Here is an 18,704-nt window from a genome sequence, read left to right on the forward strand (position 1 = left end):
CTGTAGATGTCAAAATGGGAGCTGTGGACATGACGCAGGACGCTTACAGCATGGGACTTCGGCCGAGAAATAAGGGGGGCTGACTGTCTTTCCCAGCACTCACACAAAATGATTTCCTGGTCACAGGCAAATTTTGGGATTGAGGACAAAAGCCACAGATCGGAGCCAAATAAATGAGCATGCCCATCCCTGAGGCTTGTTAAGCAAGAAAAGTTCAATGACACGTCTGAGCCAGTCTAGAGCCGTCGTAGGTGTCCCGAGATTCCCCAGTGTGTTTGAAAATTCCAGCACAAAATTTTACATGGTGAGCAGACCCAAAGAAAATGTGAGAGGAAATTAATTGGACGAGGCAAACACTGGAGACAACTTCAAAATGATGTCAAGGATAGCCTCTTGATGGAACCCAAGATGCATTGTAGAGAAGAAGTTAATAGAACTCAGCCAAGAAGGTCCCTGTGTCAATACACCTATTCCCCCCTCCATAATTCCCATCCATCATTTTCTCTCTTCTATTTAAACAAATGAGAGCTCAATTTGAATTCCAGCTTCACTTTGGCAACGTGACGTCTAAAGTGTTTATATGAGACAACAGAACTTCACACGCCTTTGTGGCCCTGGTTTGCGCTTGATTGTGTAGTGTGCACACCACGGTGAGGACACTTCAATGATCACAGGGAAGAAGTCGTGGTGTAATGTGAGCAGTCCAGTAATTTTGGGGTGTTGAAAGTCATGTAGTGTGAGCTCAGCTTTAGGGACCCTAAGAGTAAGATGAACTTTGGGGACACAACTAAATAACATTAGAAGCTAGAGAAATGTGGGGGCCTGTCTCAGTGTAACTGAGAGTTAGACAGCTAATTGGGAATTGTGAGGATGTGTCAGATGAAAGTGGGAGACATTGAGTAAAGTGGGAGCTGTGGGAATGTGTCACATGAAACTAGGAGACAGGGACTAAAGTGGGAACTGTTTGGACATGTCACATGAAATTGGGAGATACTAAGTGAAGTGGGAACTGTGGGGACGTGTTCCATAAAACTGGGAGACAGGTCTGAAGCGGGACTTGTGAGAATGTGTCACATGACACCGAGAAAAAAGGAACTGAAGTGGGAGTAGTGAGAAGTTGTCACATGAAACTGGGAAACAAGGACTGAAATGAGAGCTGTGGAGATGTATTATGTGAAACTAAGAGACATTGAGGGAAGTGGGATCTGTGGGGACATGTCATACGTGGGGACATGTCATGTGAAAGTGAGAGACAGGGACTGAACTGGTATCTGTTGGAATGTGTCACTGGAAATAGGGACAGGGGTGATATGGAAACATATCTCTAGGACACTGGGAATCAGAAGCTGAACTGGCAGGTGTGTTATCACTGGAAGTTAGTTTCAGAGTTTAGAGCTGTGGTGACCCATCACAAGGCACTTGGAGCTTTTGGGATCTATCCAAATGTCCCTAGTTGTTAGTTCATGAGAGGAAACAAATTTAGGGACCTGTCACAAAACAACATGTCACAACAACATGGAGTCAGCCACCACACTTAAATTGTTTGGACAAACTGAAGTGACTCTGGTAGTTAACATTTTAATTAGGAAGCACGGGGACCTTAGTGACAAAGGGAGTCAGATATCAGCCTGGGAGCTGGTGACACAATTCTTAGAGACAGCAGATATTATGGGCTGAATATGGAAGGTTAGTTCCATAATTTGGAGCTGTCAGGACCTGTCATTAAGCACAGGCCAAACTGGGAGCTTTGTGGACCCAGCCCAGTGACACTGGGGGTGACTGTCCTGACTGGAACCTTTCCTACTGACATTTGGAGTGTGTTCAATAACCGAATTTGAAAGTAGCCACAGTTGCTGAGACGAGGAAGCCTCAGGCGTATGGTGGTTTAATTTCTCACGCAGGTGCGCTTGGCTCTTTATGACTTACCTGTCTGGTAGTTGGTTTCCATGACAACAAAGCAGCATGACCGCGGCTAGCAACATGAGCAGGGCTCCCGGCCAGTGGAGACTGGACCAGCGACTTGAATGGTGCAGAAAACTCTGTCTCCATAGTCCCTGAGGTGGAAAGGCAAGAATGCAGAGTTGGAGTAGCGTCCAGAAGGAGGCACTAGACTTACCAGGGGAGCTCAGGTGTTACCTTCCAGCTTCGTCTGGCTTGCCTTTGCAGGTTGAAGTTGGACAAAGCCTGATGTAGACTGTCCCGCAAGTCAGAGAGTGCCTGATGTGTGGAAAGTCCATCCACCACAACTTCCTGAAAAGGGAAAGCAGACATAGCCATTCTATATGTCACTCAATAGCTGGCAGAATATCAGGGAGAATGGGCAGAAGGTCTCTATATCCACATAAGGGTTTCTTTAGCCTTACTTTGTGGCACAAAACCAGCTACAGTGAGATGATGGCATACAATATGTATGTATGTATGGGAGTCATATTTGTGGATATGTGGGTGCATATGGATGCACCAGGATTCATATGCATCTGCTCACATTTGTGTACTTGCACCCCTGTGTGGTAAGAGACTTGCATATCTACAGTGTGAAGGTGCCTCCATTGGTATCTACATGTGCATACATGGGTGGAAGAGTCTGTCTGTGTACAAGATGATAAGCATAATCCTGCCCAAGGGGTCAAGATATATTATTAAGAAAGTAAAGATAAAATAAGAAGATGGGACATGATAACCAAGAGGCCCAATAGACAGGGTCGTTTTAGCGGCATCATAAGCCCCTGGGCAAAATAGTGCACTGGGGCCCTTGTTTTGATAGCAAAACTGAAACATACATGGGCATCAGAAACATCAAGGGCCCCAATGTACCTGGGGGCCCCAGACAGTGCCCATTATGTATATGTTAAGACAGCTCTGCCAATAGAGTCTGAGCTATCTCGTTTCGATCTCCAGACACAAGCCCCCAAATGATGCCACAGGTTCCTGCGACTGAGGGGTCTCCTGGATGAAGTTTACAGTCAGACCCTTCTCACAAGAGAAGGAGGAGAAGGAGAGAAGGTCTGAGAAGATGGGAAATGAGCGGAGCAACTGAGGAGCAGAGGACGCCCAGTGACCTGCACCCTGCACTACCCAAGCGGTTTATGGATTAACACATCACAAGGTGGTCCTCTGCCAATACAGCTTCATGATACTGCAGTGTGACAATGTTCATCCCATCAGTAAATGCACAGGCATGCACCTGGCAGATGCAGACACCCATACACATTCACATATCTTATGGCACACAAGTACACACACACATACATTATACTGACATGTACTGACTCAGGCAGTGTCATTAACTTGGGGTTCCTAAGCAAAAAGTCCCAAAACATATCTCAAAATGGCAGCTACAGGTGGGGGGTAGGGGGGGTGTCAAACCTTGGCAAGTAATTAGAGGGCAAATATTGAATCTTTATAAATAAAAAGGATTTATTTCCGCAAAAGTGCTCTGAAAAACAGCACAGCAACAAAGTGTAGAAAAGGCAAAACGAGTTGAATAAAGTAGGCAGTCCCATAGCAAACAATGTCCCAATTCTCAAGATAAAGTATGGTCAAAAAATAGAGTACAAATTCTGGAACAGCAATAACCTCAAGAGAAGCAGAAAACAACAGAGAATTTAATTAACCGAAAGGGACTGTGGGTTTTCAGCCTTTATAGGGCTGAGGGCAGTCCCTTGATGGTGAAGGGCAGGTGAACCTGTCTCTTGGGGGACCACCCACAAAACATATGGAACATAGAAAAAGAACCTTTGAAATAAAGCAACTAAACAAATAATTTTAATGTAAAAAATTAACAAAACAGACGTTAAAGGGACATTTGAACCCCAGCTTGGGAGAAAACCTGGCTGAAACATAACAGAGAGCTGCAATCTGTTTACACTCATACACCCTGATTCAAGCACTGATGCACAAACACACACACAATGTCACACAGTTTTGAGTAATGGCATGCTTGCTGTCCAACCCACACACCCTGGCAGATGTACACAAACTGACACACATACCCACACAGTGGCATGTGCACAGTTATACAAGCATATCCACAATTTAAATTCATTGATGCACATACACACACACACAGTCACACACAGGCACACACACCTACATGGAGTTTCAAGCTAGGACACACAAATGCACACGCACCCACCCCGGTACACGCACTCTGCCACAGGTACGCACATGCATGTGTGATTTATTAAACCTCATCGCCCACTAATGACTCCCTGAGTATCTGTCAGATCCTGCTCTGGGAGACCGGGATTGCTGGATGGCGTCCAGTCACTGAAGTAGAAGGCTTGAGAATTTATGGATTTTCCCGTGTGATGTGTCAGCTGTTGTGGTCGGCGCAGTGTATTCTGCCTGGATGCCCAGTCTTCCCGTCAATGGCATTACTTACCAGAGGTACTCTCTGTTAGCTTTTAATTATTTTTAATAATCATTACAGTTTCCATTCCTGCCCTGACTCGTAATCCTGGTGCTCTATAAAGAAACTTGTTAAGGTGTTCAGTGTAAAAGGCACTACAGTATACAAAATGAAGTTTGATTGACTAAAAGGCAGGAATGTCAGATTCACCAAGCAGGGCAGTGCCAGGATGGTGAAGGTCTACGCCAGATTGTAGCTCAGCCCTGGGGCTTTGTGAACTCACCCTGTCACTTTGTCACTTTATCACTTGTTTGCTGTCTCCCACTTATCTACATTCATCCATTGTCTGGATTACCTCATATCAACCAGCTTTACCCACCATATTCTCGATGAGGGGCTGCTCCATTGCGGTCGCCATCATCCCTGGTCTCAAGCATCAGTGACACAGTGTCAGCAGCAGCTGACTCAGGCACCATAGCCTCGCTTTGACTTTTGTGCTGTTGTCACCAGGCAATGTGGTGGGTGTGAAGCAGCACAGCTGACCCTGTAGCAAAATCTCATGCTCTCATATATCACTTCCTGTTTCCTGTCACATGCCTCACACAGCCAGGGTTCCTGTCACAAGAAGCTGACACAGTTTGGAAGATGGCACCTGTGTCCCAGCTCTAGCGCCGTCTCTCAGCAAACGTGCCACGAACACAGCCCCCCCCCTCCTCCCCTGCAGCCAAGTAATGGAGGCAGTGGCGCTCTTTGACTTTGAGGCAACAGAGAGGGATGAGCTGACTTTCAGAAAAGGCAATCTGCTGAAGGTGAGTACAAATCTGGTCTTCCACTCCCAGGGTGCAGGCTTTGCCCACTGTTTCCCTTCACAATTTGTAACTATCTGATTCTAGTGTTTTGAATTTCTTGGTTGAGAAAGGAAAGTTTCAAGGCAGTTATGGGTTCTTTTTGCACAGATCACCAACATGGAGGATGACCAGAACTGGTACACAGCAGAGCTGCAGGGCACACCAGGCTTCGTCCCAAAGAATTACATCAAGGTCACTGCCCACCCGTAAGTAGTATAGAAAGCTGGTGGCTTTCGTCTATGGCTCTAAGTGGACAGAATACGGGTGTCTAGATCCCATTTGTGTTTGAGGTAGTGCACATTCTTCAGGAGGGCCAGCACCACTCTGAGACTCAACCTTGGAACTCCAGGGTTAAGTGCCAATGATTCAAACTTTAGGTGGCAGGCCAGATGCTCCTCAGCCTGACCCTAGCATGAAATAGACCTAGGACCCTGCTTTTCAGAGCATTACATTTTGAAACCAACTGCTATGGTCTGGAACTCTCAGATAGTTCAGTCTGTCATTACCTAACCCACTCTGTCCTGAAAAGGGTCACAGGGGTATGCTGGCGCCTAACGCAGCCTGCATAGGGTACAAGGCAGGTAACAAGCCCTGGACAGCAGGGCACACACACCCACACACCAAGGCCAATTTTTGGATACCACTTCACTTAACCTGCATATTATTGGGCCGTGGGAGGAAGCCAGAGCACCTGGAGGAAACCAAGACAAAGAACATGCACACTCCATGCAGGGAGGACCCGGGACATGAACCTTGGTCTCCTTGATTCTATATTACTTTTGTGATTCACCGTGTCTTTACTTCATGATTTAAGTACTTATTTTATGATTACATGTTGAAATGCTAAATGTGATTAATCACAATTAATTACATACAATGATGTGATTAGTTAATTCATATATATATATACGACTCCACCAGGGCTGCCCTTTGTCACCAATTCTGTTCCTAACTTTTATGGACAGAATTTCTAGGCTCAGCCAGGGTGTTGAGGTGGTCCGGTTTGGTGGACTCAGGATTGGGTCACTGCTTTTTGCAGATACTGTTGTCCTGTTTCCTTCATCAGGCCGTGATCTTCAGCTCTCTCTGGATTGGTTCGCAGCTGAGTGTGAAGTGGCTGGGATGGGAATCAGCACCTCCAAATCCGAGACCACGGTCCTCAGCCGGAAAAGGGTGGAGTGCCCTCTCAGAGTTGGAAGCAAGATCCTGCCCCAAGTGGAGGAGTTCAAGTATCTTGGGGTGAGTGAGGGAAGAATGGAGTGTGAGATTGACTATCAGATCAGTGCAGAGCCCGCAGTGATGTAGGTTCTGCATTGGTCTGTCATGGTGAAAAAGGAGCTGAGCCGTAAGGCAAAGCTCTCAATTTACCAGTCGATCTGCGTTCCTACCCTCACCTATGGTTATGAGCTATGGGTAGTGACCGAAAGGATGAGATTGCAAATACAAGTGGCTGAAATGAGTTTTCTCCGCAGGGAGTCTGGGCTTTCCCTTAAAGATAGGGTGAGAAGCTCAGTCATCCGGGAGGGGCTCAGAGTAGAGCCACTGCTCCTCCGCATTGAGAGGAGTCAGATGAGGTGGCTCGGGTATCTGATCAGGATGCCTCCCTGGTGAGGTGTTCCAGGCACGTCCAACCTGGAGGAGGCCCTGGGGAAGACCCAGGACACACTGGAGGGACTATGTCTCCCGGCTGGCCTGGGAACGCCTCGGGATTTCCCCGGAAGAGCTAGAAGATGTGGCTGGGGAGAGGGAAGTCTGGGCATCTCTGCTTAAGCTGCCACCCCCCATATATATATATATAGAAGCCTGCGGTGGGCTGGCTCCCTGCCCGGGGTTTGTTTCCTGCCTTGCGCCCTGTGTTGGCTGGGATTGGCTCCAGCAGACCCCCGTGACCTTGTAGTTAGGATATAGCGTGTTGGATAATGGACGGATGGATGGTTTGTGATACGGTCTGCATATTTATCTTCGCATCTACGCATTGATACCATTTAATCAATTTGCCATGTAACCGATCAACATTTTTTCATTTGACTTCCTTGTTTCTCGGTGATAGGATTAAACGTGTACTCATTTTTTATGTTGATAACTGTTCTTCATGAAATTCTTCAATAAGATTTGGACATAATACGTCTTCTTTAATTGGGAACTTTAAAGTGAGGAAAACTTTAAAATGTATAAGAGCTGAGAGCACAGGAAATGTGTCTGACAAAAGCATTCACACGAATGATAAGTGAGGTCTTGTTTGAAAATGTATGAGAGGAAGGCAAGACTTGAAAAAATGTCAAGGCAAAAGTCTCGTCTTCCAAAAAGTCTCATCACATCGAAGGATTTTTTTATACAATAGAGAGATATATATGCACACATATACAGTATATTGCTAGGCTGTACTGTACTGTATATGCATATTACTGCATGTCCAGATTTTGGAGGTCAGGTGTTTCAGGCACATCCATTTTGTTACCCAGTGCATAAACTCAGCACACAGCCAAGCAAACTCTATTGACAAACACTCACAGTAGAATAAGTTGTACTGAAAGGTCAGTGACTTTAAAAGTGGCATTGGTAATAAGATGCCACCTTTGCCACAAGTCAGTATATGAAATTTCTGCTCTGTTGCATTTGCCCCAATCAACTTTAAGTGCTACTGTGAAGCGGAGGTGTCTCGGAGCAACAACAGCTCAGTCATGAAGTGGTAAACCATGCAAACTCACAGAGCGGAGCCACTGACTGTTGAATCACTAATCTTGTGTTGGATCACTCCCAAAAGAGTCCCAAACTGCCTCTGGAAGCAACATTAGCACAAGTACTGTGCATCAGGAGCTTCATGAAATGGGCTCCCATAGTTCAGAAGTTGCACACAATCCTAAGATCACCATGTACAATGATACAGTAGGTGTTGGCTGGAGTGGTGTGAAGTATGCCACCTTTAACTCTGGAGCAGTGGAAATGTATTCTGTAGGGTGATGAATCACACTTGCTTATCTAGAAGACTGATGGGTGGATCTGGGTTTGGTGGATGCCAGGAGAACACTAAGGTCCAGATTACATAGTGCTTACTGTAATGAATGAAAATGGTCAGGGGCTGTTTTTGAGGGTTTGGGCTAGGCCCCTTGGTTTCTGTGAAGGGTATTGTTAATGCCACAGCATACAAAGACATGTTAGACAATTGTGCACTTCCAACTTTGTGGCAACAGTTTTTGGAAGGGCCTTTTTTTCTGTCCCAGCGTGACTATACCCCAGTGCACAAAGCCAGGTCCATAAAGGCATAGTTGAACTCAAGTGGCCTACACAGAGCCCTGACCTCAATCCCATTGAACACCTTTGGGATGAACTGGAACGCCGATAGTGATCCAGGTCTTCTCGTCTGAGTTCAGACACACTCCAAAGTCTTATGGAAAGCCTTCTTAAAAGAGTGGAGGCTTTATAGTCACAAAGGGGAGGCCAACTCCATATTAAAACCCATGGCTTTGGTATAGGGATGTCCAACAAGCTCATAGAGGTGCGAGGGTCAGACTTTTGTCCGTTAAGTGTATATGTATATTTATAAAGAATATATAGTAGAAAGAGAGAGAGAGTATATACATGGAATATGCAGAACTCGTATGCTGTATCTTATGTATGCTGTTTTGTTTATTTATTTATTTGTGTCTTTTGCTGGCATTATGAGCAGACATCATTAAGGAATTTCATGTGTGATGATATACCTGAACTTGAAATATATCATGTAAGACATCTGCTCATTATTGTTGGTTTCCATTCCAGATTGAACTGGAAACTTGAGTTATAAGGGTATTTTTAATTTTGATTCCTTTTTTTTAATGTTAAACTGAAGCTGTGCCTTGTTACAAGAAGTCTTGACTTCATATTTCAAATGGGCTTTGCTCTAGGACTAAGGGCCCTCATTACTCTGAGATGTCATGTTAAATCTGATTATAACCATGATATCTAAGAACTTGGAGGACTTTAGAAATGTAAACTGAGCTTCACTTTGAAGAAGGCAGATCCTGTTTGTCTGAAGATCTAGAACAGGGATGTCAAACTCAGAGGGGTCTCAGTGGCTGCAGGTTTTCGTTCCAGCCATTTTCTGTATTAGTACCCAGTTACTATTGTTAATGAAACAGACTTTATTTGCTTTCATTTTAATTTGACTTGTTTTTTAAGAGCACTTTTGTTGCTTCTTTGTTGTCTAATTAGCAGTAAAACAATACTGAGATGCAAAGCACCCTTAAAAAGTGACTAGCTAACCTCATCTGACTTGTACCTGTGTGTTCTCTTTCAACATCCATTTCAATAAAATATTTGAAAAAAAAAGACAGGAGAAGCTCTAAGAAATATTGATCTGTTCTGGCACACAAAACATTTTGATGAAATCCTCATTAAAAAGAAAATCAATGGGCCATGGAATTAAATAACAGGTCTAATTAACAACAAGAATGGGTTTCTAATTAAGAAATTGGTTGAAGCTTAGCTGGCCATCTCTCAACCTCATTTGTGTATGGTTGCTATTTATTGAAAAAAGAAACAATTAAGAGGTCCGAGCTTTAAAAAACAAGGCAATGAAAAGTCAACAGAAATCTGTTCAATTAACAGCAGTGACTGGTCACAAATTAAGAAACCATCTGGAATGTCAGCCACTGCAGCCCTCCAAGAAATGAGCCTGACACCCCTGTTCTTGAACTACAGCTTGAAAGTTGGTTGCTCATCAGTCTGTGCGTTTCCATGTCAGACTGACTTGGCACCGGGTGTCAGAGGTCTTTTTCACACTTTAAATCGAAACTTACAACTTTCACAGATACACCTTCACTCCAGATTCCAGTTGCCGATTGCTTTAAAGTGAAGCCTGTTAAGCAGCCGCTGACTGCTTTTCTATTCCAGACTGAATTGTAAACCTTCATTTGTAAAAGGTTTGCAGGGATGGATCAAATCTAAGTTTTAGCATGAAACCTAATCGTGTTAAGAAGACAGTGGCTGCAGGTTTCCATTTTAACACTTTCCCAATCAGAGAACAGTTTTCACTGCTAATTAACTCCTTTTCCCTTCATTTTAATAGCCCTGTTTGATTTGTTTCTTCATTAAATGGCAGCCAAATAGAAATGAGATGTGAAACGAGCCAACAGATGACCAGCTAAATTGGAATTCCAACCGGTTTCTTAATGAGAAGCCAATCCTTGCTGTTAATTAAAGCTGTTATTGAATATCATGACTTGTTGCTTCAGGTGGCACAGTGGCGCAGTGGGTAGCGCTGCTGCCTTGCAGTTAGGAGACCCATGTTTGCTTCCCGGGTCCTCCCTGCGTAGAGTTTGCATGTTCTCCCCGTGTCTGCGTGGGTTTCCTCCCACAGTCCGAAGACATGCAGGTTTAGGTGCATTGGCGATTCTAAATTGTCCCTGGTGGGTGTGTGTGCGGGCTGCAGGGGTTTGTTTCCTGCCTTGTGCCCTGTGTTGGCTGGGATTGGCTCCAGCAGACCCCTGTGACCTTGTAGTTAGGATATAGGATGATGGATGGACTTGTTGCTGCTCTCATTCTGCCACAGCCGACTGTTAATTTTCTGTTTTTTCTAAGACCACCATCAAGATGTTTTGGTGACCTGAGCAGGCCAACATGAATGAGACTTTCACCTTTCTTTATTTTCAGGATAGCTGGTCATGTGGCAGCTTGTTTTGTGTCTCATTATTGTTTGGCTGCTCATTAAGGAAAAAGAAACAACTAAGGGGTCTGAGCCACGTCAATAAAAACTAAGGCAAAACAAGTTAATCAGCAGTAAAAACAGCTCACTAATTAAGAAGATGGTTAGAATGAAAGCATCTGTCTCGACTAAAACTCTCCAAAATGTTTCCAGGGCATGATCCAACCTGCGAACGTTGCAACCAAGCCCCAGCCTCACTAGGTCACATGTTCTGGGCCTGCACCAAATTAACATTATTCTGGACAAAAATTTTTAATTACCTCTCAGACAGCCTTGGACTCACAATCCCTCCTAACCCATTAACAGCTGTGTTTGGGGTTCTTCCAGAGGGGCTTAAAGAGGAGAAAGACAAACAAATTGTGATTGCATTCACTACACTGTTGCCACGCAGACTTATTCTGATAAACTGGAAGAACCCAAACTCTCCTCTTTTAAGTCAGTAGGAAACTGATGTGTTATATTATTTAAAATTGGAAAAAATCAAATACTCAGTTAGAGGATCTGTGCAGACTTTTTTCAAAACATGGCAGGATCTAATCAGTAATATTTTGAAATGATTTTATAAAGCACAGAGAATTTGTTGATTTAGGTATTTTTACAAGCCTTAAATTTTACACCGTTTGGCTTGCTCTCTCTCAGGGGTGGGGATCGATCTGTTCTTAGCATAATTCTTTTTTTTTGTAAAAACTTGATTGCTATGTATTGATTGTAATAAAATTCATAAATAATAAAAAAAAAAAAAAAAAGAATGAAAGCCTTCAGCCACTGCGGCCCACCAGAACCGGAGTTGGACACCCTTGCTTTAGATCCTAAAGACTGGATACTGTCGAAGTACATCACACAAGACATCTGCCCATGACCTTGGGTCTCCCAAATTAGGCTGATCTGAAACTCAGAATTGTGAGGGTATTTGAAATAAGCGCCATATTTGTCAAGCAAAACGGTCCTAACTGGCTCAAAAATCTCAGTGGGATGAAAATTTGGTCCTACTCTCAGGATTAGGAGTAAAAGAGTAAAAGATTTGTAAAAAGATATTGATTTGACAGAGAGACGGAATAATATTCGTAACACATCTTGTATGTCACATGATCGACCTATCTGCACGGAGACGTCATGTGCTGTCAGCCAAAATTAAAGTGCTGGTAATGTTTTGACCACAGGGAAAATGCAGCTTTGCAATAGTAATACTGCGATGTATACATTTTCCCAGCACTCCATGTGAGGTAATGTTAAAGCAAGCTGAATTCATGCAAATCAACATGCACATAAAGATCATTACCCTCAATTGTGGATGATCACACTTATGAGAAATGCAAGTCATATCACAATATCAACACACGACGCTCATGAGTGCAAACTGTACCGCACAGATACACTGAAGATACACTGCAAGAAACGAAATCTAATCAAGTGAAAAGTATTTATGTCATGACATTAAATCTTGTCTTCCTTATTGTAAGAATTACCGACTTATCAAAAAATGAGTATTTATGATTTTTTACCTTATGTAAGAAATCTTGTCAAGTAAATCTTGCTTACCCCATTGGCAGATATTTTTGCTAAATAAAAGCAAACTCCCATTTAAAGTTTTTTTTTTTTTTTTTATCTAGTTTTTCTATATGCATTTTTTTGCAGTGAAGGTGGTGCTGGATGGGTGATTATCAGCAAAATTTCATGCAGTTACAATGAGCACTGCATTCCATGAATCCCTGGAATGTTGACGTTTCATTTTACCAGCTGGGGAAGGTTCAAGAAGGCAGACGGAGACCCCCAGGGGCACTGGATAAACAGCCCTACCAAAGATAAGGAGGGGGATCACGGAGACAGACAGACATGTCATGCGACTCTGAATGACAATCGGAAACGCTGATTACTTTTAGAGTCGTTTCCCGTGTTTCATAATAGCAGGAAGGTGATTGTTCTGGAAGTATGGCAGTGGATCTTACTCCATAAGATCATCCATTATTAAATAAACATGTCCATTATCAGGCTTAACACTCATTTAGTGTGTGTGTTCTTGGTCTTTCCATCTCAAACTTTTTTCATGATGTTGTGAAGTGGCAACAATTACGCGCAGTTTGCTGCAGTAACCTAATTTAATTATATTTTGATTCTGCTTCTTTAATTCTTATTATAATAATAATTGTTATTATTGTCTCTGTGACGAAGTCTCAGCATTAGTATTAGTATGCTACAAAACAGCATCAGAGTGCCTTAAAATTGTGATGTGTTGGGGTTCAGGGTTGCTGTCATTTGTACAAAGTACAGTGGAGTTCTTCTGTGAATGTCTGACTAACATGCAACACGTTTCCGGTGTTTGGTATCAAGATCATCGAACCAACCCTGGACTCATCAGCAGACCATTATAGTGCCCATTCGCTCACACAAACATCATTACAGACATCTCATATCGAACTGATTATTTTAATGAATTTGTCAGTCTGGTTCACATCAAAATTTAAACTTTAAACTGGGGTAAAATACTAAATTGGCTCTAGACCCCATGTGTTTAATGCTCTAGAACTGAGACTGTCAAATAGATGGCTCATAGACTAGGCCTGCATGTCATCCTGATCTTAAAGCTTTACTTGGAACAGGATGTGAGGAGGTTCTCAGTTTGAGGCTGATTACCTTATAAGCCTCACTGAAAGTCTGCACAGGCTTTACTTGGTATCTGATGACGTGTACTCATGTTGTTTTTTCAGATGGTTTGCTGGTAGGGTCTCACGGCTTGCAGCTGAAGAACGGCTGAGACACAGTGCATGTGGTGTCTTCCTGGTCAGGGAGAGTGAGAGCTCGCCCCGTGAATTCTCCCTATCTGTCAGGTAAATCCTCCGATTTCAAACACGGCAGAGCTTCTGTCAGCAATAAATCTGCATCTGTGAGTCCCCACTTGTTCTGTTCTTATTATGCTTACTCAATATGCCGACTAGAAAGAAGTGCAGTAAGCTGAAATCTAACACAGAGACACCAGTGAGCAGAAGGAAACAGTGACCAGAGCAGCAGAATCTCAGCTCCAGCACACATGACTGCGCTGACAGAGCCGCAAGGTCCACAGACTTCCTCTGGTTGTGCAGGAATCTGCTAACGCATTTCCTGACAAGTTGAGAGGCGAGCAGGAATGTGTCGCAGCAGTCGCTTTACCCTACTAGACTGCCAAACTGGATGATTTGCACTATGGAATGTGACTAACGCCCAGGGGCTTGATGCTTGTCACTTGTACCTCTACCCCTGGGCAAAACAGCTACGCTAAGCCTGACCATGATCAGGAACGTTGCCAGAAGTGGCAACTGTTCAAAACAAAATGAAGTCAAGGGGCCAACTCCTCCAATTTATGAGTAGTCATTTCAGGCAACACTACAAGGTGTAAAGGGGTCAAGAAAAATAATGGCCTGTGAGTTCCCATGGCAATTAACCCGTTTCCTGACATTCCAGTATGCTCCAATAGTCCTACAATGTGCCTTTCAGAACATTCTCATCACTAACTCAGCACCACTTTATCCACTGCACATGATATTCCATCACCTTGGCTCTATTATTATTCATATATGTATCTCCCACTACTACCCCATAACTTTCCCACTGTCATCATAGGGCTCCTAAATGGCAAAGGTAGGGATGTTCAAGGTTTATCAAAGCACTAAGTGATTATTGTGGTGTCAGAACTCACCTTGACCTCAATCATCCACCCATCCATCCATCCATTATCCAACACACTATATCCTAACTCAGTGTTGTCCAAGTCCTATTTCCCATCTCGTCTAAAATTATCCATGTGCTTTCTCACAGCTTTCCTATTAATGTGCCAGTGCTGATTGAAGCCTCTTCCACTCATTATTCACTGCACTCCCAAGGCTACTCCTTAGCTATCCTAGTGCAGTAGCAGCCCATGGCTCTCTCACTGTTATCCCAGTCATACTGTACACACACAGAATAAATTACTGAAAAGTGTGATAGAGAGCAGGATTTTAGGGACCTTCAAATCTATGTGAATGTGAATATTATTGGCAAGCCTGTGGGACTGGAAGACCTGCTCTTATCAAAATTGTCATTATGTACTAGTTCCTGGCTGCCCAAGGAATTCAAGGATGCAACCAGTGATCATTCCTTCTTATTAGCTCTTCCTGTAATATGACTGTACTGACCTTGTGATACTACATGGCTAGCCAAGGGCTAGTCTAGGCTTCTCCTGGTTATAGCACATGGCCCTCTCCATTCTATGCTGGTCTTACTTAACGGTTTCCTAGTGCTGACCAGCCTTATTCTTCCCATAGTTCACAGTTCACCCAGGATTAATCTCTGGTTTTCCTGGTGCTAGTCTTGTTTCCTCCCACTGTTAACCCTCTGTCCTTTTAGTGATGTTCTAATGTTCATATAGACCTTGAACACTTGTATTCCACCCATAATTCTCAGCTCTCCCGCCACTACCTCAGTCCTACTCCTTGGCACTCCTTGTTCAACTCATAATTCATAACCTCCCTAGTGGTATTCAAAGGATACTCCATGGCCAACCAAGGGTTAATCGAGACCTCTCCAAGTTCTGGTCTATTCATTTTCAAGTTTTATCTGATAACTCTCACAGTACTACTCCAGGGATACTCCATGGCTGTTTTTTGCTGGTCTAGGCTACTCCCAGTGGAAGCAAAAGGCCCTCCGAGTGCTGTTCAACTCTTTCAGTGTATTAGGGATACTCCATGGATATTCCTTTGCAGATGAAGGATTCTCCTGAATGTAGCACATGTCCTGCCCATTGCTGTCTAACTTTTTCATCATTGAGGAGTCATGAAGTAACAGTGGAATAGAACTAGGAGAGGAGTGAAGTTCAAGGACTTGACTAGTCCTGTTCCACTCATTGTTCGTAGCTGATGAAGACCTCAACCAATTCTGTTCCACTCACTGCCCTCCTAGGCTATTTCAAAGACACTCCATGACTATTCCTGTGCTAGTCATGGCTTCTCTTGGTTGTAGTCTGTGACTCTCATGGAGAGATTTCACTCATACTTAATGGCTTCCCAGTGCTATTCAAGGCTTTAAGTCGTGCTAATGCCTTCTTGTTTCTTATCTCTTCTTAATGCTGTCATAGTACTGATCAAAGCCTCAACCAATCATATTCTATCCATAATTCACAACTCCCTAAAGCCATCCCTGTCTAATGTCATGGCTCTCCCAGGACAGTCTAGGCATCAATCAGGGCCATTTCATTCTGTTTCCAAATTCTCCTAGGGCTATCACTGTATGATCAAAAACTTCTTCAGTGCTCTATTTTGGTTGTTCCAACTTGCCTATTTCATGGTTATTGTGACTCCAAACTGGCTCAGAATTTCAGCTGTGCATGAGCAGCAGAATCAACCATTAGAAGAGTGATGGCACTAGAGATGGGGGAGAGAGCTTTTGAGCTCTTAGTAATATGGCATTTAATCCTATGACTACAACACATAAAACGCTAGTCTCTCCTGTTTTGCAGCTATGGCGACCATGTCCAGCATTTCAAGATCCTACAAGATGGCAAGGGGCATTATTTTCTCTGGGAAGAGAAGTTTGTGTCCATCAACAAGCTCATTGATTTCTACCGGAACACTACCATTGCCAGGGAGAAGAACATCTTCTTAAGGAATAGACAGCCTTCACTTGAGGTAGACAAGATTGCAAATGTCATGTGAATTTGAGAAGGAAGGATTAGAGTAGACCTTTCTGAAAAATGTGCATAGCAAACAAGTATTTGAGATCTAAGGTCATGCTTCATGGTTATGTAAAGACTAGCTGGTGTCTGAGAACACTTCTAAGTTTCAGCCTAAAATCAGATAGGCAGCTTAGTCTGCATTTTAATATCCAAGTGTCTAGAATTGTCCCATATAGTAAGGCCCTTAGAATGTCAGGAGTCATGGATGTTAGGGCCAAAGGAGTGCACAGAGCATCTTGGAATGAAGACCCAGAGTGTAAAAGGCCACTGGGAGTGAGTGAGGTCAGTCAAAATCTGCGAAAGCCCCAAAGTGTCATGAGCCCAAGGTGATGAGGGCTCCAGAAAGGCAGAGCCCCAGATGTTCAGGCGCCACAGGGAGCAAGGCACTGTTGTTTTTTGAAGTTCTTGGCGGGCTAGGTGTGGCCGATAGACACTGAATGCAGAGCTCAGTATTTTTTGATCCCCGCCTCTGACAAGTCTGCACAGACCCCTGTGTTACAACACAAGTGCTGATGTGAACAGCCTACGTGTGTGGCTTCCATAGGGCGAGTCACTTGTGGCTTTTCTGTCAGTCAGGAAGAAGCGATGCAGCTGAGATCTGCAGCCTGAGTAGTGTCAGTCAAGAGGGAACAAATTCTGCCTGAGATGCCCATAACTGTGAACGTCAGGCATGTTCTCCCCACCGCCAAACTTTTATTTAACCACAGTAGGGAGAACAAGTTGCCAGACCAGAATCCCAACAGTCACATACTCAGAATAATGAGGGGTACAGCAAGGTCACAGTCTCATCCATCCTCGTTCAAATACAATATAAGGAGTAGGGAGATGTTTAACTGGTGGGCATTCTCTCTGTCCCAGTATGCCGAGCAGCTAAGACTCCACACAGACCCTGAAGGACCAGGTCAGCAAACCTTTCATGTCATTTTCATAATGGACACGCATGATGAGGACACTAAACTGGCTCAGAGACTCATATCTTTCATTTTTTTCCTTCAGAAGCCTCGGGAGGCACAAGCTCTCTTGGACTTTACACCAGACCAACCATCTGAGCTGAAATTCGGCAAAGGAGATGTTATTGAGCTGCTGGACTGCTCAGACTCCAGTCTCTGGAAAGGCCGCTGTCACGGCAGAGTGGGAGTCTTTCCATCCAAGTATGTCCTACCAACCGACAATGGCCAGATGTAAGCACTCTGCTACCAGAAATGTCAAAACATGCTGCCATTCTGTACGGTCACTGCTTTTAAACATACCAACTTTCTGTTCATATGACCACAAACATACTGACCTCCAGAATGGTCACTGTTATATACAGTGACATTATCCACAAACACCTCGATGAAAGCTGTTGTCAAACACACCAAATTCCTGCATGGTCACTGCTCTTCATGTGACCACGTACCACCCTCAGCCCACCTATGATCGCTAATCTCTTTATGACCACCATTCTCCAAAATGACATCATAAGCACTGGTATCCTGTAATCAAGCCCTATCCCCACTCTCCTGTTTTGCCAACTACTGCCTGAACGACTCCCATAAGTCGTGTCCTTCTCTTTGGTCACCAGTCTCCAGACACCACTTGAACAGGTACACATGTTGCATTGCCAATGCTGGTCAGCCTGTTTCCTAACATACTGACATCCTAAGCGGTTTCTGTCCAGACTGCTTTCTGCATTGCCCTTAACCACACTGACCCTCCCGCATGACCACTAACGTCAAAACAACTGCCTTAAATGGTGACCTTGTCTATGGCCTCTACTGTTCAAACCTTTCATATTTAAATGGACAAGGTACTGTCAAAATATATAACAGCTTTCAAATAAGCTGGCCTGCTGCATGCTGTCCACACCACTTTGAAATGAGTGAACCCTCTGCATGGTCATTTCTGTCCAGTGTACACCGAGATCCCCTGGCACTGTCTGTGTTAACTGCTTTAAGACAAGAGGATCTCTTAGTAGCAGATGAGTGATGGACACTTGAACTACTGCTAGCCTAACAAAAAATGCACCTTCTATAATAAAGACCCAGCAGAGACATCTTTAGTGTTGTTATTGTGTCAGAAGTGGAAAGTTCACCCCATAATGACATGTGAGGAGCAACAGTCTATTGTGGGATGATGTCCTCTACTCTTTGTATCCACAAG

General features: G+C 43.9%; 2 protein-coding genes across 10 annotated transcripts in view; one reads left to right on the forward strand and one right to left on the reverse strand.

Moving 5' to 3' along the window:
• Positions 1-4,934, reverse strand: part of LOC120542878 (transmembrane protein 94-like) — a 47,457-nt gene extending 42,523 nt beyond the window's left edge. For all 7 annotated transcript variants that reach the window (XM_039775588.1, XM_039775587.1, XM_039775589.1 and 4 more), the window contains exons 1-3: positions 4,731-4,934; positions 2,137-2,250; positions 1,927-2,054 (exon numbers count right to left, since the gene is read on the reverse strand). In XM_039775588.1, coding sequence (XP_039631522.1) covers positions 1,927-2,054; positions 2,137-2,250; positions 4,731-4,772 — 284 coding nt within the window. In that variant the 5' untranslated portion in view covers positions 4,773-4,934. The remainder of the gene's footprint in view (positions 1-1,926; positions 2,055-2,136; positions 2,251-4,730) is intronic.
• Positions 1-18,597, forward strand: part of LOC120542882 (GRB2-related adapter protein-like) — a 41,895-nt gene extending 23,298 nt beyond the window's left edge. Inside the window, exons 2-6 of one of the 3 annotated variants that reach the window (XM_039775597.1) lie at positions 4,958-5,160; positions 5,308-5,405; positions 13,588-13,707; positions 16,347-16,515; positions 17,562-18,597. In XM_039775597.1, coding sequence (XP_039631531.1) covers positions 5,083-5,160; positions 5,308-5,405; positions 13,588-13,707; positions 16,347-16,515; positions 17,562-17,747 — 651 coding nt within the window. In that variant the 5' untranslated portion in view covers positions 4,958-5,082 and the 3' untranslated portion in view covers positions 17,748-18,597. Of the gene's footprint in view, positions 1-4,957; positions 5,161-5,307; positions 5,406-13,587; positions 13,708-16,346; positions 16,516-17,558 lie in introns of those variants that run through there. The other 2 variants (XM_039775596.1, XM_039775598.1) reach the window with 2 other exon arrangements.
• The last annotated feature ends 107 nt before the right edge of the window (positions 18,598-18,704 follow it).

This window comes from Polypterus senegalus, chromosome 13 (assembly GCF_016835505.1).
Source record: "Polypterus senegalus isolate Bchr_013 chromosome 13, ASM1683550v1, whole genome shotgun sequence".
Classification (NCBI taxonomy): domain Eukaryota; kingdom Metazoa; phylum Chordata; class Cladistia; order Polypteriformes; family Polypteridae; genus Polypterus; species Polypterus senegalus.